This window comes from Crinia signifera, chromosome 4 (genome assembly GCF_055691185.1).
Source record: "Crinia signifera chromosome 4, ASM5569118v1, whole genome shotgun sequence".
Classification (NCBI taxonomy): domain Eukaryota; kingdom Metazoa; phylum Chordata; class Amphibia; order Anura; family Myobatrachidae; genus Crinia; species Crinia signifera.
In genome coordinates this window covers 115,615,216-115,640,663 of record NC_139220.1, presented here as the reverse complement: position 1 = coordinate 115,640,663, position 25,448 = coordinate 115,615,216, and the positions used below count along the sequence as shown (strand labels likewise).

At 40.9% G+C, this 25,448-nt stretch overlaps 1 protein-coding gene across 2 annotated transcripts in view; it reads right to left on the bottom strand.

The window, feature by feature from the left end:
* Positions 1 to 25,448, bottom strand: part of CFAP54 (cilia and flagella associated protein 54) — a 341,833-nt gene that overhangs the window by 247,861 nt on the left and 68,524 nt on the right. For both annotated transcript variants that reach the window (XM_083182295.1, XM_083182296.1), the window contains exons 16-23: positions 17,322 to 17,386; positions 14,717 to 14,845; positions 9,924 to 10,077; positions 8,086 to 8,163; positions 7,875 to 7,990; positions 6,075 to 6,251; positions 5,795 to 5,887; positions 3,512 to 3,697 (exon numbers count right to left, since the gene is read on the bottom strand). In XM_083182295.1, the coding sequence (XP_083038421.1) occupies positions 3,512 to 3,697; positions 5,795 to 5,887; positions 6,075 to 6,251; positions 7,875 to 7,990; positions 8,086 to 8,163; positions 9,924 to 10,077; positions 14,717 to 14,845; positions 17,322 to 17,386 (998 nt within the window). The remainder of the gene's footprint in view (positions 1 to 3,511; positions 3,698 to 5,794; positions 5,888 to 6,074; positions 6,252 to 7,874; positions 7,991 to 8,085; positions 8,164 to 9,923; positions 10,078 to 14,716; positions 14,846 to 17,321; positions 17,387 to 25,448) is intronic.

Below are 25,448 nucleotides of genomic sequence, written 5' to 3'. Positions count from 1 at the left end.
GATGGCAGAAGAAGACCCATTGCTATGGAGAAGAACCATGTTGTATCACTTATGGTTCTGTCTTCATCGTCATCAGCTTCTCATTGTGATTTTGCCAGACCAGCAATCCAATGGGAGCTTCCCATGCTGCCCTCAGATATCAGCGATCATCTGCCCAGCACTGACACGGGTGGAAGAAACAGCGGCATTAATCCTACAGGGGTAAGTGGGAACCCTGGAGACAATACACAACCAGCGGCCAGACACGGGAGGGTAAGATTCCTGTCCGCTACTCCTTAATATAAGGACATGCATAAGGATACGCATACCGCTCACTTCCTCTCCACTCATAAGTACTGTCTGTATTTTAAATTGAGAGGAGGGGTAATCATCAATGAAAAGCCTAATCAAGGGGTACGGGAGAGAAAAAAGGTTGGGAACCACTGGTCTAAATGTTCTATGATTGGAAGCCACAAGCACTGGATTTGCCTATTACCATAAATAATTAGAATTGGTCATGAACCACCAGCCCAGGGCACCCATGCATGTGCCCCCAAAGCACCCCAGGGTGCCACGGCACACAGTTTGGGAACCACTGCACTAGGGAATAACATACTTATTTCTACAGGACCTGAAATTAACACTTGTGACTGTTATGCTGCATACACACTATGCGATAAGGAAGCTAACATATTGTCACATACAGTATTACCCTTGAACTCCTTGGAGCTACAGAAAGAACAATATAGAGCAGTGATGGCTAACCTTGACACTCCAGCTGTTGTTGAACTACACATCCCAGCATGCCCTGCATCAGTTTTACTATTTGTCCATGCTAAAACTGATGCAGGGAATGCTGGGATGTGTAGTTCAACAACAGCATGAGTGCCAAGGTTAGCCATTACTGATATAGAGCATACACACTGAACAATTTCAAAAGATAAAGACAAAGATAAAGATTTTGGTTTAACACTGACCATGTTGTTTTACCAAAATGTATAATAATCTTTATCTGCATACACCTGAATGATATGAACATAGGGTCCAATTCAGGATCGCTCGTTGCAATCCGAGTCTGGCCCCAGTTCTGATGGTCAGGGTTTGCGCATGTGCATGCTACGATCTACTTGGGTAAAGTAGTTATGAATGCATTAGAAATCAGCAGATATTACTGGTAATGCATGGAGGGAACAGGGGACTTCCTAAGATTTCTGTGCATTGTAATTTTGTGTATTTCCGGAACGATCACCAATTTATCACAGCTATTTCCCAACATGAGCTGCCTACTGCCATTTATAAGCACATTGGGTCCCGGCAGCCCCAGGTGATTATGGGGAACTGGAAGCAATATTAGTACAACCTCCAACACTATCATAAAAACATGGACAGTAAGTATAGACCTTGGTGCATTTGTGCAAGCTACAAGAATGCACATTCTTCATTTAGCAGATAAGCTTTCAGTTTTACATACAGTAAGATATATTATAGTGCCAATATAATTCAGGCGCTGTTTTTATATATTCACTATTAAATATATATGGTACAATATATAAGCTGCAGATTTTTTAATACGCTTGTGACAGCATATCAAGATTACATATAAAATGAACCAAACAAGACAATTAGTTATACGCCTCTGTGCTATTCAATAGTATGCAATGCTGACATGGATAAATGGACATCCACAATCTTAATTAGCATATAAAATATTCAATAGGTATTATATCGGTCTCAATAGTACAGTATCAGTAAAGTGCTTTTTAATTCACATACTGTACATGTGTGTGTATATATATATATATATATATATATATATATATATATATATAACAGAAGTAAAGCAGAGGGCACTCACCGTTGAGATGACATTTTTTTTTGAGGAGTTTAATGAAAGTAAGGCATGTTAACGTTTCGATCCCCACCTGGATTTTTGTCAAAACATCAGCACGAGGTACAGAGTGATCCTTTCACTACAGCCACACCAGGCTATAGTGAAAGGATCACTCTGTACCTGGTGCTGATGTTTTGACAAAGATCCAGGTGGGGATCGAAACGTTAACATGCCTTACTTTCATTAAACTCCTCAAAAAAAAATTTCATCTCAACGGTGAGTGCCCTCTGCTTTACTTCTGTTATTTATTGGATTCATTCCATTGGAGTGAGCACCACAGTGACGGCTAAAGTGGCAATAGGTGCGGACTTTCTGTGTGTATATATATATATATATATATATATATATATATATATATATATATATATATATATATAACAAATTACATAATAATGTTATGTATAAAAGGTTTTAGTCTTTGGGGGGTTTTTGTTTCTGATTATATATCTTTATCCTAATTATTTATGAGCTTATTAACCCCTTTTTGAGTAATACATTGATAGGAATATGATGAAATATAATGGTATTGAAGTTATCTATAGTTAAATAAAATTGGATGTATGTATGTTCTAGCATAATTCTGGAATGCCTGGATCAATTTACACCAAACTTGGTAAACATATGACTTACAATTTGGAAAAAAAATACTGTGGGAGTAACACACCCCCTAGCACCCCCTGTGGGCTCAAAAAGTGGTATGGCCATTACACAAAATGAGTCAGGGAAGCAAGATATGGCAAAGTTGCATTACATAGAGGGCGAAGAGGACATTGATTGGGTTCAGATTAGATTCACGGCCACTTAGGCCCCAATCCCGACCCTGCCAGGGGCCTATAAAGGGGTCCAGCCACTATACAAAGTTGGTCAGGGAGGCAACATATGGCAAGTTGCTTAACATAGAGGTGGTAAAGGACATTGATTGGGTCCTGATTAGGTTCACAGCCACTAACATCTGCAATCCTGACACCACCGGGGTCCCAAGGGCCCAAAAAGTGGTCCGGCCACTAGACAAAATGAGTCAGAGTTGCAAGATATGGCAGAGTTGCATAACATAAAGTTGGCAGAGGACATGGGGTTTAAGAACAATGAAAACCGAGCAACCACGGGTACCTTAGCTGGTACTTATATTATAAAAAGGTTGTTATTTTTAAATGTATGATAATTGACCTTATATGATTAATGTAAAGTCATATGAATGAGAAAAGAGGTGGATCTTAATAAGAGGTGGATCGGAGCAGCTGCAATTTCTAAGGTACCCCATGGATGTGACTGGAGTGGTTTTGCACTTGGAGAACCCATCTGCACAGTGCAAATGGATCCGGGAAGCAACATCATTCAATTACAACAGCTCCATTATTAGTAGAGGCATAGACTGAATGTGTGTATTCCAATGAGTGCTGAATCTGCAGTTACTCGCAGGTTGTGATGTTACACCACATCTGTATTGTGCAACATGCCCATTAAGGCATTAGACTTACTGCATGGAATTTCATTGCTTTTTTGAGTTTGAGTGGCAGGAAACTTTTCACTGTAAATTTTGTATTATTTATATTCTACTCCCCCCCCCCCCCCCCCCCGGCATACCTTACATAGAGTATACTGTACATACATGTCTTCATTTATAAAGTGTACTACAAATACCTGCGCTAGATAAGCCCATGTTGCAGGCACTGATAAAGGTGGAAAAGCAAGAATTGGTTTAGTTGATTCTCCAATCATATCTCCAATGAGCCGTCCATCTGCTGAATATGCTGCAACAGCAAATATATATTTCTCATTTTTCTTTAGACCCTTAACTATCAATAAGTTGTTACTATTTGCTGGAACCTGTATGGACAAATTATAGATAATATTACCAAACATATAAGTATTGGTTAACATACTTATATATACAAATCTTAAGAATACTTTCCTTATTTAATATTATTGGCATTATTGCACAGCACAAGCAAGTGCCAATAAAATAATGATATTAGTAATGAATAGTACAGTAGCTTAGGCCATTATAACATTACACAATTCAAATAATGAAATCAAGATTATTGTACTTATGGTACTGTAGAAGCCTGTTCTCTGATTCTATGGGGGACACTGGAGACACTGGAGTTAAGTTAATGGAGTGAGGAGCCTGGTACTTTCAAAAACTGTCTTAAACTCTGGTTTGTTCCCATCAAACTCCCAACTGGCTGAACTGAGCACAGTCGGCCTAATTCAGATGCAGTCACAAAGCTGCTGTTTTACACAACTCAGCCGATGTTTTCTTACTGCGTATGCGCAGCAGTGCACACATGTGCAGCAAGAGAGATGCAAATGTGGTCCCGCCAAAGAATTAAATGGAAAGTGAATGACAGGAAAAGAGTGGTTAGATAAAGGCAGGTGTGTCAACACCATTCAGGCGGCATTTACTGGGCGTGTATAAGTTAGTAATTGTAGGCTTACTTGTTACAGGTCAGCCCTCTGTGTCACGGAGAGCAGCTCAGCCTGTGCCTTCCTACAGAGGCATTCAGGCTCTGTGTCCCGATTTGTGACAATAGTACTGACATATCAGCAATTATACAACGCACGAAAATGAAGTGATAGCAATAGGTGTCCCTATGCTTGGGCTTGCTTCTGTCCATATTACCACATAATTGCTTACAACAAAGGATAGCACCAACTGTAGCAAGAACAACCACATCTGAATTAGGCCTAGTATTTTTACTTGCAAAACCCAAAAGAAAAGGAAGTAGCATACAAGGGAGAAGAGGAGGAGGACAATCTCAAAACAAATAACACAGATCAACCAAGCAAAGAGCGCAAATGAGGTGTGTCCAGTGTCCTCTATGGAACTGAAGAAAGGATTTTATGGTAGTAAAATACATGGTGTGATTGATAAGTACACAATACTCCAACTTTTTCAAGCCCTCCATAAAAAAGTATTTGTCGAACGCTGCGAAATAGACTTCAGTTTCATTGATGACCTCCTTGTTCAAAGCTCATTCTGCCTAGCCATTTTTTCATGTTTGAAAACAGGAAGAAGTTGCAGGGGGCCAAATCTGGAGAATACGGTGGATGCAGCAGCTTCTTCAGAAGGTTTCCAAACCGGAATGTGTTAAGCATGGTGACTAGCCCTGGGCTTTCACCCTGCTGGGTGGTCACTCTGCTAGCTGTGGATTCCTGACTGTGGCCTTGATTCCGGATACTGGGAATATAAGTCAGTTGCTCCATATAAACCTGCCTGCTCTGCTGCTTTGCCAGTGATTTTGTACTTGTGCTTTTTACCAAAGTAATTTTATTGTAAGTGCAACTTGTTATTAAAACTGCTTTTATTTTATGATCTGCACTATTGTTTGTCTCCATTTTCCCTTCACTTAAGGGAGACAATCATTCAGAGACCACCATTCATGTCCATGGTAGTATTCTGAGGAGACCAAAATACCTTAAAAGGAAATTAAACTCATGGTGATATCCATCTGTTGTTATTTACACCTATCACGTGGTTAACCATTAAGTGCTTTAATTCCCTTTATACCCACTTCTATTGTATTGTTTTCATTTCATCCGTAGTCACTTCAATTGGGCGAACTGGACACTCTTCATCAAGGATGAATGTACGACCACGCTTGAATTCCTAGAACCAATATCTGATAGTTGTCATCAAAGGTGAAGGTCTCCATAAATGGCTACCAACTTTTCTTTGAGTTTATCACCCGTCTTCCCATCCGAAAACAAGAATCTAATCACCGATCGGTACTGCACTTTCTCCATAGTTAGAAAAAGCTCAAAACTTGTTGTTTGACAGATGACAATAAATAATGATATACAGGTTTGCCGTCACTGTCTTCAAACACCGGTACTTATCAATCACCCCTCGTATTTCTCCTTCATCCAATCTGCACCCAATACAGAGGTAGACTGTACAGATCAATTTAATAAAGTATTTACCTTTTCTCCAGTTCCTGGAAGATGATGATCATTTAACCTTGCTTTTAAGTTGGGTCCTGTTACACTCAGTCCAAATATACAGTACCAAGCCACCTACATAGAATGTTATAACATTAAAATGTAAGTCATAACAAGACATTTATGGTACATCTACAGCAACTAATGAGAAAGCTACATGGAATTATTAAATGCAAATGGTAAACTAAATATCTGATTAGCATACAGTAGATAAAATGAAGACTTTAGATACAATAACATACAATTCACAGGCAGCAATTACCTTAATATTGGAAATGAATGGAGCTGGCTTAAACACCATCACATTTTCTGTTCTGCAAAGTAAAATAGGTGGGGGAGGCACGGTCATTCTGCCAACTTTTGCCTCTGGTTGTTTAATGCAAGATAAGTATACTGCATTTTCCTCAACTTCCGCTTGTTGTATCAATTTCTGTGAATCCTACCAATAAGGTCAGATTGAAATATAATTCAAATGCAAGGAAATAGCATCAAACAAAGTAATTAGCTGATAAACACAGTCTTTTTCATCATTGGACTTGATAGCAAGAGTCAAAGTCGAAATTACATCTCTGTATTTAATTGCATTATGGCGTTTGTAAGGAGGGTGCCTGCGTATGCATTTTTGCGCAATACAGTACTTTGCGCATTAGCGCAACCATTGTCTATTACGGCAGAAGGCATACATGCTGAGACAAGCCATAATGGTACACATAACTAGGCATCCAGATCAAGGTCTTTTCATTTAAAAACATTAGTATATTAGCTACAATTCAGCAAATTCTGTAACAGATTAGAGTAACATAGTGTACTCATATCTAGTATCAAACTGTTCATCATTGCGTTTGCTATTAGATGGTGTTTGTGGGGAAATTATAGCATAATGCACTCACAATATACAGAAAATGTGTTCGATATTGCTTCAATGAAACTACTCAGAAAGGGTGTAAATCAGTTGGTTCAAACCACTCTTGCAAGAACAAAGCCCTTTTCACCTCTCTTAGAATAACCTATGACACGTTGTGTAAAAGCTGGGACTAAACTCTGAACCAATGAGAAAAGACATTGCGTAACATAGCATACTCCCCTGTATTTACGGTATATAATTAGAGGGTCACAGAAACACAGAAACACAAATAAATGAACCTCAGACACCTTTACACACACACACACACACACACACACTGAACCCCGCACTTACCACTCATTGCATCCATTCAAATACACACACAAACACACACCCCCATTCAATCCACATATGAAGCAAGCTGTTTTTGGAACCTGGTATTGCATGTATAATTTGGTCGCATTGTATTATCTGTGCTATGTACTGTATGGACTGTAATTGTAATCTCTCTCTCACTGTTACTTGTTAAATCTTTATTTGTGTAAAAACTGTAAACTGTAATATTATTATTTTCTTGGTAATCAAATACATTTTGTGCTTTGGAACCACAAAATCACAGCATACAGTATTGGTCTCTTATTTGCTAAGTTATTAGTGTGCGTATAACCACACAAAGGCTGCATTACGCAAGTAAGCACAGATTACGTATGCAGCATGCTATCATGTATATTGGTTATTAATATTTCTGCATTTGCACAAGGTATAAAGGATCATTTCTCCAATATTATACAGGGGGAATATGATTTTATTGGCGGGATGTTATACAGTCAGAATTCGCTAGGGGTGTGGAATGCAGGCTGATCTTGGATGGTTTTTTTAACGCAGCAATCATTAAAAGACAAAACCATACCTTGTAAATGATTCCCGCTTTTAAAAAAATGCCCGAGTTCAGCCGGCATCCCACACTTATAATGAACTCGGACTAGATTGTATCCCACCATATAGGTGAATAACTAAATTCTGATTCTAATAGTTTATCACGCGTATACGGTGTTATTCACAGTACAGTGTTTTACAGTTATACACAGTACAGTATAGAAAAGAATGTCCCAAATTAGAGAGAATAAAATTGATAAAAATAATAATCATGGACACACACACAAACATACATATACACTAGACATATAGCATTGACACAACATGTACACTTAACATTACCTCTAAGAGCTTATTGGGAGAACTGTTTAGTCCATTATTAAACAGTACAGCCTTCTGCATCAAGAAAATGGCTTTGGACAACTTATTCTTGTTGATTTTATCAAGTATTTTGATTTCTACAATTGGCAATAAAGTTATATAATTAAAGTATGTAATATTCAGATTTATGAAATAATTCTAATTTATTGAAATATACAAAGCATTATTTAACCTGTATGGAAGCTTAAAGACTCCGCCTTTTCTTGGTTTTGAGTGGAATTCTTAGATAATCTGAGATGTTCACCATCAACTGAAAATGAAGGACAAAACAGGGTAAGATAAAAAAATGAAATGTGTTGACTTCTAAAGATACCTATACCACAAATAACATGTTTAAAAGGAATCCTGGTTACACAAAACAAATTTCTTTATATGGGAATCCCATGTTTACTCCTGAGTTGGAGAATAGTGTTTTTCAGAGATTAAAACAAATAGGCATTAAAGCTACTGAAGATGTATTTGATCCTGGAGGGAGGATCGTTACTTATGTGGCCTCACACATCAACACTTATATGCTTATCTCCAGATCAAACACTATGTTGCCTCACTACCATATCCATCTGAAGTTATTACTTGTGAAGATGTGATTCTTTGATCATTCAAAACAATGCCATATAGAACGAGATACCTATACACTGGGCAGTATTTAATGATAAATTACGTGATGTTTAGGATTTGCTGCACATTCCCAGGGTTCCGAAGGGCTGGAGCATTTTCTGCCAGCCCTCCCTTTCACCCAATTCAACACCGCAGGGGCTCGCTGCCCCTGATGGCGAGATCCCATATTGAAATTCAGCATGGCCAATCTTAGAAAATCAAAAAGCAACACAAAATGTGCAGATTTTTTTAAATGGAAATTTGATATTTTAAAAGTTTATGGAGCGTATTGAATTAAGTGCATTTGGGACTAGTCTAACAAACAGCACATTTCGACATTCAAATTTACTTTCCATTTAATGAAAATGCCCATTTTAGATTAGTCGAATAATCTAGCACAAATGAAAAAGCACATGGATTAGCAAATTACCCGCTAATCCACATGTTTTTTTACGAAAATGCCGCAGTTTTCACGTATTTCCAGTCATGTTTCACCAGAGCAGTTTCGACTTACAAAAAAGTGACTCTGCATTAGCAAAACATAACTTAAAACCATCTGAAAACAGCCGCAATTGAACACTAAAGGCTATTCTTTTTAGGCTAATAGAAACCTTGGAAATAAAGCGATTTACTTTAGAAACAAAATGTGCAAGGGTGTGTGTGTGTGTGTGTGTGTGTGGGCGGGGGGGGGGGGGAGTTGTTGTAGTCTTTGAAAATATCTTCATTCAGTGCCAAAATGTGTAGATATTTTTTACTTAAAAAAAGTTGAATTGAAAATTTGTAGTTAGTTCTAATATCCCATGTAGCATACAGATTGCAATACAAACTGTGAGTAAGTTTAAAAAGTAATTAAAAATGGAATCAGTTGATGTGGAATGACCCATACTGTATATATCAATACACAGTTTCAATGTGCCATGCATGAAGTGATTCTCATATTCTGTCTTCAGAAGTGTCAATTACAAATAACAGTAATTGCATAATGCAGTGCAGCCGTGAAAAACTTTACAGGTCTATGCACACATAAGATATATCCCTAAAATCACTGTTATCTGTGCATCCAGTAAGTAGAACGTCTTCCACAAATTAATAGGTTCTTGCTTGCACCTCTATGTGATTTAAGCATAAACAAGCAAGATTACGGGTACCTTGCAGATACATGAATCTGCCTCTTACAGTACCGTATATTGCACAAATCTTGTTTTAAGAAAACACTACGGAATTGAGGTGAATAAAAGAATTACTTTACACATTCTTACTTTGCTTAATGCTAATATACTGATTTATACAAACGTATGTATATTTTCAACCCTGTCAACTCCATTAACAAGTTAATATGCTTTATTGAGTGGTTAGGTACATTGTCATAACAGTTCTATACAATAGACAGGTATACTGCAGACAAAACCTTACCTTGTATTTGATTGAGAAGTTTGACTGACACACGATGCTGAGCCACGATTAGCTCAAGCTGCAAATCCATCATCTTCACATTATTTACAAGTGACTTGGAAGAGCAGCTTTTCTCTTCAGCTCTGTTATTTCCATGTTGTCTTTTTACACCGAACTGACAGAAAACACAAACAGAGGGATAAAGGATTAGTACTCATTTGTGTTGTTGTTTTTTAATTAATTTTTAATCCTAACAAACATTACTTCAAGAATTAACCAAGAATTTACAAATCATTAAATATTCAATAAGCAAGTAATTTGAATATATAATATATGATACAGTATGTTCTTTTATCCATCTGAATGTGAAGAATTTGTCATGCAGACCTCTTAGTTCCACCAGGTTTAGCTAACCTTTCACTCTCTAGCTGTTGCATAATATACAAAGGGTAATGCTGCCCATACACTTATGCGATCAGATGCGCTGGGACATCGAAATGCGATGTCCCAGCGCATCTGATCGCATCAAGTGGTGACCAGTGCATGACGCATGCCAGACATCGGGTGCTGGAAGTGGCTGTGTGGAGCGCTGGCGGGGAGCGGGGTACGTACCTGGCTGGGGACCAAAGCGGTGGAGCTGTCAGGCGGCGGGACTCTGCAGGACTTGGAAACACTGGACGGCCCTCTAATTGGCCGAGGCTGCTGAGACTCAGCGGCCTCACATTCAGGCGGCCGCTGATTGACTGAGAGAGCTCTCAGCGGCCTCAGCCAATCAGAGGGCCATCCAGTGTTTCAAAGTCATATCTCGCCGCCTGACAGCTCCGGTCCCCAGCCAGGTATGTACCCCGTTTCCCGCCAGCTCTCCTGTCCCGCTCCTCCACCGCTGCCAACTCCGGTCCCTGCTCCAGTCCCTACGGTGAGTGCATTTGAGCAATCGCATGTAGTTAAAAACCACATGCGATTGCTCATGCAATTCGATAAATATTATGTGCAGCACATAATATCTATCGATGCAACATTCGACGGCGTGCCTGCGCATCGCGTCGAATGTCCCCTTCAAAATGCATGCAATCATTCGATTTATCGGCCAGATGTGGCTGAAATCGAATGATTGTATGCAAATAGCGTAGTCAGTCAGAAGTACAGTTCCCGCTCCCTGTCAGATTCAGTCAGAGCTTAGGAAGTGACAGTAATGGCTGCATCAGAGAGAGGTGAAGGAGAAGTGACAGTAATGGCTGCAGAAAGTGTCACTATGTTCACCTTGCCAAAGACAGAGGAGGAGGCAGTTGTGTTCTTCCAGCAGCACCATTTGTTGCCAGTAACACAAAATTGTGTGAACGGGCACCCAATGCGCTTATCTATGAAAGAGTGCATGTGGTGCTGCCATATCAAATCTTGCTGGAAGAAGGTGAGCGTCAGAGTGGCACATTGGTTCCTGGGGTGCCGTTTATCCTTCCTGACACTTATCCGCTTCATGTATTCCTGGGCGAAGGAGCTGACAACTATCAGTTACTGTGAGCGACAACTGTAGTTGTCCAATAAAACAGCGATCCTGTATAACAACTTGATGAGGGAGGCCTGCACTGTCGACCTAATGGCACAGCCCCAACGGCGTATTTGCGGTCCCGGTAAGATCGTCGAAGTAGACAAGAGCCTGTTTGTCCAAAGGAAAAGCAATGTTGGATGGATGCTGCCTCAACAGTGGATATTCGGAGGCATTTCAAGGGACACTGGTGAGTGCTTTGTAACTCTGGTCCAGAAACGGGACTCCAGTTCTCTGATGGCCGCCATAAATCAATTGATCGAACCGGGGACAACGATTTACTCGGACTGCTGGCGTGCCTATAATACGGAGCAGCTGGAGCAGGCAGGATATCACCATGCTCGTGTGAATCATCGATTTGATTTTGTCAACCCGGAGACAGGTGTTCACACCCAGAACATTGAGCTCCTTTGGGGGTCATGTAAATGGCGCAACAAGCGCCATAGAGGCACCGCACGCCAGCATTTAGACTCCTATCTGCAGGAATTTATTTGGCGGAAAACTCTGATAATGCTGATAATGCATTTAACCGTATTCTTCATGCACTTGCACTGCTTCCAAAGGCTAATGCAGGCTGGGAAGAGTGACTCTTTCATGAATTTATTTTATCTTGATTAAATGATATTATTCATGTGTTTATTCTTGTTGAATTTTTATTAATGTAATTACTTAATGTTATAATTTATTATTAATTATTAAGTAAATTCAAGTTAACAGTATACACATGTTGTAATTACTGTCTCAGATGTAGATATATGGCAGGTGTGAGCGTGTTCCTAAAACACCCCCACTATCCACGACAGCCCGAATCGTGGTGATCGCAGCGAGCCTCGCGAGGGGACGCATTTCGCGTCCTCCAGACCTTTTCATACCCCCACTATCCATGTCGGCGTGGAGTTGATTTTATAAAGTGTGGCGAGCCACCGAGCGCAGCAAGTCCCATGAGGGGACGCGGATTACTTTACATGTATTCCGTGACCCCTCGCTGCGCTCGCCACGCTTCGGACTCGGTGGCTCGCTGCACTCGCCACACTTTATTAAATCAACTTCGCGCTGACGTGGATAGTGGGGGTATGAAAAGGTCAGGAGGACGTGTAACGCGTCCCCTCGCCACGCTGCGGGCTGGCGTGGATAGTGGGGGTGACCTAAATCCCATTGCATGGCATCACACGTGATAATAATAGTATATCCAGTGCTGTACTGTATATATTGCAGTATATCTAGTGCTGTTCAGTATATCCAGGGCTGTACTGTATATAATGTGGTATACACAGTGCTGTTCACGCATCGCATGGCACAAAAACAGGCCATGCGATGTGATGCGATTTCACTACGCATACGTACACTAGTGTAGTGAAATCGCATCGCATGGCCCATTTTTGTGCCGTTTGCCATGCGATGCGATTTCAGTTCACAGAATAGCCCACTAAGCAAATAGCGTAGTGGGCGCGGTGCTATTACACAAGTACAAAAAAAATAACACACACAAATCTAATTCTCTCTGCACATGGTACATCTGCCCCACCTGCAGTGCACATGGTTTTGCCCAGTTTAAGAACAAATTTGTACTGTGATCAGATCTGAATAAGGGCCTAAACCTGGGGGAAACAATTTATTGAACATTCAGGGTTAATGATATTCAAAGTATGACCCATGAGCATTGATACACCATTGCCAGCAAGTCTGCCAAGCTTGGTATGCTTTTTGGAAGGCATTAACCAGAACGTCCTTCAGTGCCCTTGTCTTGGCCACTTCCACTTTTTCTAGTCTGAAATTGGTGTCCTTTCAGGCCGAATTTGATCCGGAGAACAAAACTAAAACTTCCTCACTTGCAGCTATTTGTAAATTTCCGCATTGTTGTGATGGAGGACCCAGTTAGTGGCAATCTCCTTGCAGTCACGGTGGACCTTGTTTCTCAAGCGATTGAGCACTCCCGTGTAAAATGCACCATTGACAGTTTGACCGATAGGTAGAAATTCCTTGTGAACCACACCCTTCGAGTTGAAAAAGACAATGAGCATAGATTTGGTCTTTTATTTGCTCATTCAGCTCTTTTTGGGGCAAAGCGATGATGCTACATAAAATGAACTGTGGACACTTTGTCATAACTGTTGGCACTGTATTGCATAATTTGTACTGGCAGCTCTATAATATGAAATCATCTGAACTACAGCCCTAATCTGGTACATAAAATAAACTAGGTTGTAAGGCTTAACATTAACTAAGGCACTACTATGGTTCTGAAAATGAACTAAGGCACTATTATTGTGTCTAGGGATGCCAATCCCGGGGCATTTTTTCAATCCCGGGATTCGGGATTGAAAAATGCTCAATCCCGGGATTCCCGGGATCCCGGGATTGGCATCCCTAGTGCGGACAGACGCCTGAAATATGGCTATTTAATGGGAAATGCATCCATTATACCACCTACACGCATAGCGCTATTATTAGCTGCCTAAAACGCCCTGGCCGCCCACTATTTACTTACATTTTGCAGAGTGGGCGGCCGGGCTGGTGCAGGGTGCTGCCGGGAGCAGGGTTGGGAGAGCTGTTGGGTTGGAGGCGGGGTGCTGACCAGGAGCCGGGGCGGATGGGCGGGCTGTGCCCTGCGCAGCGTGACCTCGTCACGCTGTGCAGTGCTACGTTTCCGGGTATGGGAGAAGCTGGGCAGTGTCTGAGCGAGTGCTCAGACGCTGCCCGGAATTAGACGGCGCATGCGCCGTCTAATCCCGAAATCCCGGGATTGGAAACTCCAATCCCGGGATTGAAATCCCGGCGTTTTGGGGGCCAAATCCCGGGATCCCGCCGATCCCGATCCCGGGATTGGCCTCCCGAATTGTGTCTAAAAATAACAACTGCCACATAGATGTGTCTCTCCAGAAGAAAAGCAATGAGACAAGGGTCCTTCAAAATGTTGCTAAGGGGCCCACAAATTCTGGATACACCCTTGGTCAAATGTACATTTTCCAATATATTTTTGAATTTATGATGCAAGAAAATATATTTATTCTGGCCTCTGAAATACCAGTTTCTGTAACAGTTGTTAGATGGAGTAACTATAAGTTTGCTAGAGAATGGCAATGTATATCCACCAGTAAAACACTCTACATAGTAATGTCTGCAGACTGCTAAATAGTACAGTATATACACTATACACACTCGACAACTGCTAATCCCACGTTTACAATTATTATACTTTAATGAATATGAGCCATTCTTTAAATATAGCATTTTAATTGCCCCTATGACATATTCCTTACATGCATCTTACCATTGTGATATAGTGGTCAACCACAGACTTGCATTGTGGTACAGCACCTTGTGAATGTGATACAGACAATCCTTTAATTGCCTTGTCTAATGTTTCATGTGCAAAAATCAGCTGCCTAACTGGGCTTTTCTGTAACAGAAAGTAAAATCATATTAGAAAGAAATAACATATTTGCCTTCACTGAAAACGGTCATGAAAATAAATAAAAAATGGTTTAAATAATAAAACAAATATCACTTTTTTAAATACATGTCACACACAAATGACATGTACTTTACATAATAAATTGTTATTTAAGGCTTTTTATGATCAGGATAAATCTCCAATTTACAAGCACTGTACAAGGGGCTGATCTTAAGCAAAGGTTCCAATTTCTCTAGTGTTTGCAATCTTTCTAAACTAAATTCAAACTGCCCTCATGGGGTTGTTCCTAGAGAGCAGGAAAGCTGACAAGCACCTTAGAAGGCTCTTTTGTACATAAAATGTGTATGTGTTTAAAAATGACCCCATTCCTTTTAAATGCATGGTTGAAAGTAGTAAGAGACCTATCCTCAATATCGAAACAATTCTCCCCAACAATTGTTAAATTTACTGTCCACTTAACAATTGACAAATTGGATTTCCTAAAGCAGAATTGCTAAATTAATTTCTCTCTGACCCATGTGATGAATTCATTTTCCTAGGCTTCCGGCCTTCTATACCCTATGTAGTAAGATTAATAGGTCTATTTGTCACAACAGCACAGCAAATTTCAATAAAATAAAAAAATTAAAACAAAATTGAATAACCCTGTAGGAAAGCTTGCTGCAGACCTTTGCTTTGTGAGAGAGACACCTACTATATGTTTAATTGTTACAGACAATGAGATGTATTCAATGCAGGGGCGAGCAGTGACAGCGATCAGTGCTGCCTGCTTGCTGTCACCGCTTGCCCGGTCAGTATTCAACTGACCCCCCTGCATACGCCAATTCCCCCTCGCTCCATTTTTGGGGCAAGGTGGAATCAGCGTATGTGGTGGCAGAAACAGCGAGACTGACGGCTAAATGCAGCAGGCTCCCTGCATTTGCCGCAAGCCTTGATGTTTGGGGGAATCTTCACTGTCTTCTGACAGCGAGGATTCCCCCGGAACACTGAATAGAGTTCATCTTGGGGGTTCAGCCGGCGTGGGGGTTAAACAGCGAGGATTGCTGGTTTTCTGCGATCTTCGCCGTTTAATCCCCTCGCCGGCCGCATTGAATACAGGCCTTTGTGTTGATATTTTTGAATCACGTACTTTTCATCTCCAAATACATCCCCACAGCGTGGAACCCCTGGCCATTCACTATTATTACTCTTCGGTACTTATGTAGTATCTGGGCTGCCGATTTTCTGATTGTATGCCTTACCTTAAGGCATACAATCAGATGCGATTTGACGCGATTTTCGGCAAAATTGCATCGAATCGCATCCGATATCGCATGCGATGCAATTCGATGCGATTTTGCATAGGATTCAATTTTAACAAGGTCCTGTTCATTTCCCCACTATCCAAGTGGGCATAGAGTTGATTTTATAAAGCGTGGCAAGCGCAGCGAGCCACCAAGCCCAAAGCGTGGCGAGCGTAACGAGCCCCGCGAGGGGACGTGGAAAACAATTTACGTAATCCGCGGCCGCTCGCCACGCTTTGGGCTCGGTGGCTCACTGTGCTCGCCACGCTTTATAAAATCAACTCTATGCCCACTTGGATAGTGGGGAAATGAGCAGGACTATGTTAACATTGAATCCTATGGAAAATCGCATCAGATCGCATGTGATTCAATGCGATTTTTCCGACCTGATTTTAAAATCGGCCGCCCAGATACTACATAAGTACCTACTCTTCTTATAGCAGAACTAAAAATGTTAATTAGGTACAATAAATCATATTTTCTCACTTTTTCCTAATATAGGGGCAGATGTATTAACCAGCGTTAAGTGCAAAAATGCACTTAACGCTGGTTAACTGGGGGGGATTACGTCTGTCCCTAATGTATTACTAGCGCACCTAACGTGCGCTAGTGACAGCCTGCCGAGTTACGCTCGGCGGGGCTGTCCCTGCAATCCCCCCCAGGGATTAACGGCCGGGGCGATGTATTAACAGCCTTCAAGGCGTTAATTCGCCCCGGCCGCTTCGCCAGCTCAGGGCTAGCGTTGTCCTATCCCCCACCATGGGGACAACGCTAGCCCTGCGTCTGGCTTGGGCTGCGCTGGAGATCTCGCGGTTTTTGCGAGATCTCACGCATGCCCAGTAAGCCGGGCAGGGGGGGCGACGGGGAGTGCGCATGTGCGGGGCGGCGAGGGAGCCGATAAGGAGAGCCGTTAACGCTGGGCATAACGGCTCTCCTTATCGGCTTGGGGGATGTTAATACATCTCCCCATAACGAGTGCCCGCTTCTCCTCGTTATGCAGGAGAAGCGGGACTCGTTATTTCACAAACGTAACAAGCTTAATGATACATCTGCCCCATAGTTACAAATTGACTTAATTCTGTATTGGAATGATACCATTCTGCCAACCTGTATTAATATTATTATCCTTTATCTACCCAGCAGCTACATATTACACTGTACAAAGAAAATCTCTTTACCTTTAAATAAGTAGGTTTGGAGTTTGCGTTTCTCAGGGTCAGATTTACATTTTCATGCGACCTTTCTGCAAGGGAACAAAAAGTCAATCTATTATTTTCTATTCTTGCTATGTTAAAACAATGCCTCAGAATGAACAGACTAAAGAAAATGCAAATTGAGAATTATGGCTAAAAAAAAGCTTTAGAAACAAATTAAAATGATTACAATGAATATCATAAAACAATCCCTTAGGATAAAATAACAATATTACAACACATTACTTTATTCATGCATTAACATTGCGTAGGTAAGTCTTTTATACAGTAAAGCTGCATGCAAACAACAATGATAATTTACTTAGCTCTCCATTATTCCTCAATTTTAACATTTCTCAATATGTTGAATAGCTTCATTCAAAACAAACAATGCAAAACAATCAAAACCACCCTGTATAATATTATTTCTTCGATAGTACAACCAGTAACCATGGCAATATTTAGATTAAGTTAATCTTCTCTAGATGCCTCCTTATACTCCTGACAAAGATATATGCAATCACACATTTTATTAACAACATTCAAATAATCTTCTCTATATTTGTCCATTATACTGTGTACTGTGTATACTTTTTATTATAATGGGGCCTACACATGGGGCAATTTCAGGGCATTTTCTAATACCCCTTTCACACTTTCAAAAATATCCCGGGTTTTTGCACATGAACGCGCATCAACCCGGGATTTAGCTCAGTGTGAAAGGGTCTTCTCACTGCATCCCGTGTTCAGTATTCCGGGATTTCTACCCAGGTCCTGACCTGGGTAGATTCCGGAATCGACACGGGATGCGGTGAGTGTGAATGGGTATTCCGGCTCAGCGTGACCAAGATCCCGTTCACTGCAGTGAAAATGCGCCGCTGGGAGGTGCTGATATCTCCCAGCGCCGCCCCAGCCAAGCCTCCAGATGATGCCACCTGCCCGACTTCATTCCGGGTTGGGTGGCCAGTGTGAAAGCACTTGCAAGCCGGGTCGCAACCGGAACTAAGAACCCAGCTTGCGACCCGGCTTGCAAGTATGAAAGGGGTATCAGTGATGTAACTATATCACTTAGAAAATGACCCTACATCTCTTCGTGTGTAAGGGCCATAGCGATAGCGAACACTGGTCCTGACAGATCGCTTAGCACACAGCGCTGACATATCGCTGTGTGCTGAGCGATCTTGCTGAACATTCTGAGCGATCTAGCATCGCTCAGAACGCTTAGAAAATCTCTCTGTGTGTAGACCCCTTAAGTCAAAGGTGTTAATTCAGTAAGCTGTGATGTGCCAAATGTTCCTGACCAACACATTACGGGACGCATATAGCTGACTTTGTCTCGCTTCCACAAACACTACGTGTGCAGGAAAATTGGTGATAAGTGCTTATTTGAAGTGGGAAATATGTATACGGCTGGGCACTGTGGTGACACTCGGTGGCACAAAGAGCCTCATTGGATTTACCCCAGAAGATGTAAAAGTAAAAATACACCACTGGAAAACAAATTTATATTCCAAGCAAATTTGTTCATTCTCTAAGGCTACACACTATGTATATTGTTGCTGCAGTGGACAAATGATAAATCACTAGTTCATCAGCTGAAATATTTGTGAATGTGGTTGTCAGCCCTGAAGCACAGCAGATTGTACCATACTGATATACTAGTTGTGCATCTGTATATGTGCACAGGTGACCCATTGACCAAACTGTGATATGGCCACATGACCAATAACAATGACATCACAACTGGGTCAGACGGTGGCCTGCTCAGTTGTATACTCCGGTTTACTGTATTTACAGCTTTAATCTTGCATGTACACAGCAAATCTGTTATTAATTATCAAGGACAATAAAAATAAGTGTCTGATCCAAAGATTGCGTTTCCTGTATTGAACTGTGGTTCTTTTTAATCTGTTGCATGACCACATTTACAGTCATTTCAAACATTACAGTGTTCAATATTGTGTTGGACAAACTATATCCATTCATGCTGTTATTGCTCTTGTACTGGTTGCTGCTATTTTAACGTTAAGCGATGTTTCCTTGATCTTGCTAATGTCACAGTATTGTATTACTTAAACTGTAAGAAAAATACTTTTTATTAAAAAAAAAGATGTTCAGTAGTGTATACAGTAGTTCCATTATTACTATGTGGCAGCTGTGTTATACGGCTTTTCTCTATTACTTGACTAAATGTAACGAAAAAGAGAAAAAGCAAATACATAATCTATCTCCATTGACTTCAAGGTAGCAAATCATATAGCATTGCTTCCTGTAAGGTGTTCCTTTTCTGATAATTCCTCTTGCACCTTGCAGTTACCAACACTGCACATTTTTCTTTGCACCCTACACAGAATATCTGCCATGTTGGAGAAACGTAATGGTCCTCAAGTGCCATTGCTTCTGCTTCACTATGCGCAACGTACCATATGGAGGTGGTGGTGGGGGGTGTTGTGGCCTCTGTTTCCAAATGCAAAGGCATGTAGCCACTGTTTTGTGGGAGTGCCAAGGACAGGGTCTCTGATGGAGATTTCCTGGCATCTTTTTAGAAGGTGCAGTGGCTTGCTTGTGTGACCCCACAGGTCAGCCAATGGTATTGCAGGAGATCCGATGCACCACTGGATCATCCATGCATGAAGGAGGTGACTACTTACTTATAGAAGATGTCTCCTGCTGTATTAGATTTGTGAATCACTGCTGCTTTCACGTAAGCTGCAGCGAATCAGGCCCAATCAGGAACTTAGATATTATACGTTGCTCTCGTTTTCTACTAAAAACTACATAATATAAACTGCACAGGTTGTGATTTTTCAGCTAATTAAAAAAAAAAAATTAACCACAAAATGATAATCAATTTTGTCAATTCCTGTATTGTAAGATATGAATAAGAGAATAGATATAATTGCTGTAGACTAAACACATACAGTACATGTAATTTATATACCCAAATAACAGAATTTGTAGTGCTACAACTAAAATATCAATTTTACCACAGGTCTGTTTTATATTTCATCTGGTACAGATAATGCTAAATGGTTTATTTTACAAGGTCTTCTTAATCAGATTCACCACACTCAAAGTTCAGAGTGTCCCTGTGGGTTAATTGTCCTGTTGTCTACGGAATATCCTTACGGCAGAAAACTAATTTCCACCATGGTCAAAGGGTCCTAGTTCAAATTCACTTCAGCAGTATGTTTAAAAGAGCTCAAAACCCCATTCTATCTCACTGCTGTGTATGCGCTGTGTCTGTTAATTAAATCCATCCTTCCATTTTCTTACCAGCCTACATTGCCTTGGTAGAGTACTGTGTGCAGATGCTCCAGACTGTGCAACAGTAAACTCTAACACGTATATAAGTACAGGGTAGTTCTAGACATCTTCTTCAGCTAAGTAAAGGCCGCCACACACTAGAACGATTTTTTGGCCGATTGTCCGATTTCCGACCGATCGTCCGATATATCGGCCGATTTTTACCGATAATCGGCAATAATACACTCAGGCAGGTTAACAGAACCTTTTAGGCCACTCGCTTTCCTGAAAAAATGGTGGCATACTTTCTATAAACATGTGGTCTAATTAGATGGGATCCCTGAAACTGGCTCAGAGTCTTAAGGTGCCCACACACTAGAAAGCTCTGCGATCTTAAGATGTGCACTTAAATTAGCCTTGAAATCTTTTGTCCCTCCTGGACAAAAGATTTCAGGCAAGCGCACAGCTTTACCAAAGATTTCTCTTAAGGTCCCATGTGCGTTCCTATGGATCTTTTGCTAAATCTTCTGATCTTTCATGCAGCATGTAAGATCAGAATATTTAGCAAAAGATCCGTGGGAGCACGCATCAGCACCTTAATATAATAAAATATAATATTTTTTTTTTACATAACATTTTTTATTTGAAGTTATTTAACAAATGTGAGTGACGCTGGCATTTTTAGCAGATATTTTGCATATATTGTTATTCTTACATTAGAAAATCTGGGACAATGTCATTGGGACTGGATTATAAGATTCAGTGCGGCATGCTAGTACATCCTGGTAATTTTCTCACTGCACTTAAGTTAGCACAGAGCATAGTCAATTATGAGCGACTATGGAGATAACCACACATCTCAGCTGCATCTTCACTTGTGGCTGATTGGCTGTTCTAAGGTGTGTTAAAGGCATGTAGGTGAAATCGCTATAAAGAGTCGAGTATATAGAGACCTTTGATTGATTTTGTATAGATCTCTCTCATCAGGTATAGGGCTGGAGCCTAATGCACAGATAGTGATGATGACTACTTCAGCAAGCAGACAGATAAGGGCCACGCTACTGCTTAGAAATATGCAACTCTGTATATGGGTGAAGATCCACATTTATTTCGATGCACAAAATGCGGTGCCACAATTGTGAACAGTCCCTACTAAGCCCCTTAATACTCATGTACTTATACTTAAGGTACCCACACACTAGAACGATTTTTTGGCCGATTTCCGATAAATCGGCCGATGTTTACCGATAATCGGTCGAAAATCGGCCGATTTTGGTCCGATGCACGCTTCCGTGGATCTTTTGCTAAATCTTCTGATCTTACGTGCTGCATGAAAGATCAGAAGATTTAACAAAAGATCCATAGGAACGCACATGGGATCTTAAGAGAAATCTTTGGTAAAGATGTGCGCTTGCCTGAAATCTTTTGTCCAGGACATGCAAAAGATTTGAAGGCTAATTTATGCGCACATCTTATGATCGCAGATCTTTCTAGGTTGTGGACACCTTTAGAGGAGTGACTACTTGCTCTGTTGCCTTTCACTTTAAGGACATGACTAGCCTACACACCATACATTTTATCTCAATCTGCTTCACAAACTGGGGCAGACATATTAAGCCTGGTGAAGAGATAAAGTGGAGATAAAGTGGAAGGCGATAACGCACCAGCCAATCAACTCCCAACTGTCATATTTCAAACACAGCTGAATGCATTATCTCCTTCCACTTTATCTCTTCGCTAGGCTTAATACATCTGCCCCAATGTATGAATTAAAGCAACCATATTTTCAGCCATCTTCTTCCTCAAACTACTTATATTCCCAAACCTTAAGTATCAAAACTTCTTGACCATTTTTTTTGTATGTAATTCACTATCTGTCCACAACATCGATAATAAATTCTCATCAGAGCGACTCTCTGCAATGTAATGTACTAGAACTAGCCTAGGGTCTTATAAGCTGCTGGCTGCTGAATCCTAACAGAACAACTGTGGCCCTGCATAAATAATTATAACAATATTAGTACATTTTACATTTAATATTTTATCTCTTTTAAACTGTATGTATATGCAAGGACAGACAAGTAATACATAAAGAAACCTGCTAAATATTTTAATTCCCGGTTTGACATTTCGTATGTCACTAACAAGCTTTCTGTAGCAAAAAAATGAAAGGTTGGCAGATGTTCTTTTTCAATCTCACATTAATGTTGAAGGTAATATGTACCAAGTTCACTTTGGCATCTAACTTATCTTATCCTTCACACAGATTTCAATATTTTGGACGATGAATGGAACTATTCTCAGGAGAATTAGAAAATTCAGAGTTACATTGGTCCTGATACAGAGGTGAGCGTTAATCGTGTTATGCTGCGGATCTTGGTACCAGGGGATCTGAGAATATACAGAATGTACAGAGACACCCACTGCCAGCTTAGCAGCAGCATTGGCCGGACCTCGGTTGTACCATCTAATTTCACAGCAACATTATATAAGACATGCCTGTGCTTAAGTCACTGCACCCCTGATACCTTCCCCAAATGGTCACTGTCTGTCACTCAATCTGCATTGTACTCTGCACATTACAAGACCATCGCGGCACATGCACAATGCAATGCATACACTTCAGACATTTGACAAAAATTTGTACTGCTTCCAGCTAAATCGTACCCATTGTAAATTCATTGTTCATTTTTTTTTCTTTGTGCATCACGGATATAGTAATCCAGAGTTTTCATCCTATCACAATAACCAGCAGTGGCCCGTAACCTGTGTGTCAGTGTGGCAGGTCTGCAGTACTTCCCCGCCTGCACTCCTAGTAAATGATGGTTGACAGGTAGGACCTAGTCCCAGCTGCATCAGGGTAGGGTTTAGGTTCAGAAGTTATGTCCAGGGGCAGTGTTTAAGCTGCTAACCAGCTTGTCTTCCTTTGACTGTATCAGCTGCAGCCCATAGAACCCAGTTGAAGCTGATGTTAGAGAAGGGGTGTGGCTTCCCATGGGAAGTGCTCTCTGCCATCGCAGGTGGACTGGCAGTCCCAGGGGAAGAAAACATCTCCCCTGGGACTGCCTGTCTGCCAGTGATTAGCAGGGTGTGCTTCCTATGGGTATTAAATGCCACTGCTAGTCAATCCATGCAGATGGCAAATTTAACTGAGGAGTCTGCAGTCCTGCAGCACCTACAGTAGGCAAAATCAGTCACTGAAAATAACCCACCACAACATGTCATGTTTGGTGTACGTAAATTCACAATACTCCTTTACCTAATTTTTTTGTAAGAAATGGTGAGTAATGCAATAAAAGGTCTATTGATTAAAACGGTCAATAATACAGTAAAAGGTCTATTGAGTAGGTTTTTAATTGTGGGCACAACTTTTAACCATAGGACTAGTGCGAACTTTCATTAACCTTTTTTTTTGTAATGTTTATGAATCAAAGAGTTTTAGAATACACAAGCATTAAAAGATAATTCCCCCTACTTTACATTGTAAATGACTTATAATGCATGCATTCTAAAATATTATTTAATGTAACATTAACCTTAACCTAGCTCAGGTTAGTTCAGCAGATATATATTTTGGCTGGGACTAAAGCTCTCTGTGCAGACAAATATGATCAGAAAACTGGCTGTAAATGTGCACATACACAGAACATTATGCCTCTGATTCATAATCATTATTTCCAGCACATATTCCAGATCATCTCTTCCAACAAAAAAAGCATTACCAGTTGGAGTTTAACATTGTACATTTGTACACTGAGACAGAGTAAATGCAATCTTCAATGTGGCAATCTGCCATTTTCAGCTAAACAATAACATTCAGTGCTTATCTAAATGAGAAACTCGCTGCAAATGCTTAAGCAAAAAATATGACAAAATAGATGGTGTGTCAAAATAGATGTAGTTGATTGTTCTACATTGGATACCAGGCCCCCGATTTTGAATTATTAAAAATCAAGTAAAATACATGACTACTCAAAATTACTTCTACATTTGTCAAAATTTATAGTAAGCAGCATATTATTTTTTGGGACCTGTTTTTACCTATGGGCTGCAGCCCCCGCAGGTAAAATCCGCCACTGTAGTGAAGCCAGATGCAGTCTGTGAGACTGCACTGGCTTCACTGTGACTGACAATTACTTCTTATTTGATGTCCGACCTGCCAGTCACAAAGGCAGTCCCATTGGGAGGTGTTCCCTCCCTCCGGGATGGCTTTCTGTGGGCTGCCGTGCAAAAACGGTGATTGCGCATGCGCAGTACCTATATCGGTACTGCGCAGGCGCTGGTCCTGGTCCCTGTCATTTGTATTCTACAGGCACCAGAACCAAGATTCCTTCTATGGGCCGTTGCCGAAGCAGCCCATAGAAACTGTCCGCATGCGCAGTACAGATGTTTGTACTGCGCATGTGCCAGTCCCGGCGCCTGTCATCAAAGCACAGGCACCGGGGACCCGGAAGAAGAGGCAGTGGTGGCGGCTACAGGGGAAGGGGGTGCCTGAATCGTGGTACCCCCGCTGCGGTCAGAGGCAGCCCCCCTCCTCCAAGAAGGTACGAGCCACCACTGGACCTAAATCTCTATATTCTTCTTTCCTTCCAAGTCTGCTAATACGTTGGAATTTCCGAAAGACACATCAAGAAGAATTGTTGCATTTCTTTATTGTCCCACTTTAGTCCTGTATGATTTGGAGAGAAGGTGACGTCCATGATAGAAATACAGACTCAGTTTCCCTTGTAAAAAATTCCAAAACATTGCAAAAATGTAGCTTTTTCAGGATGACTGAGCTAGTGACACCTTTACTTTCTAGTATCTCATTGCATTCAAGCTTTGTGTTACACACTTTGCCTTTATATCACAAGTTGGAAGCATGTT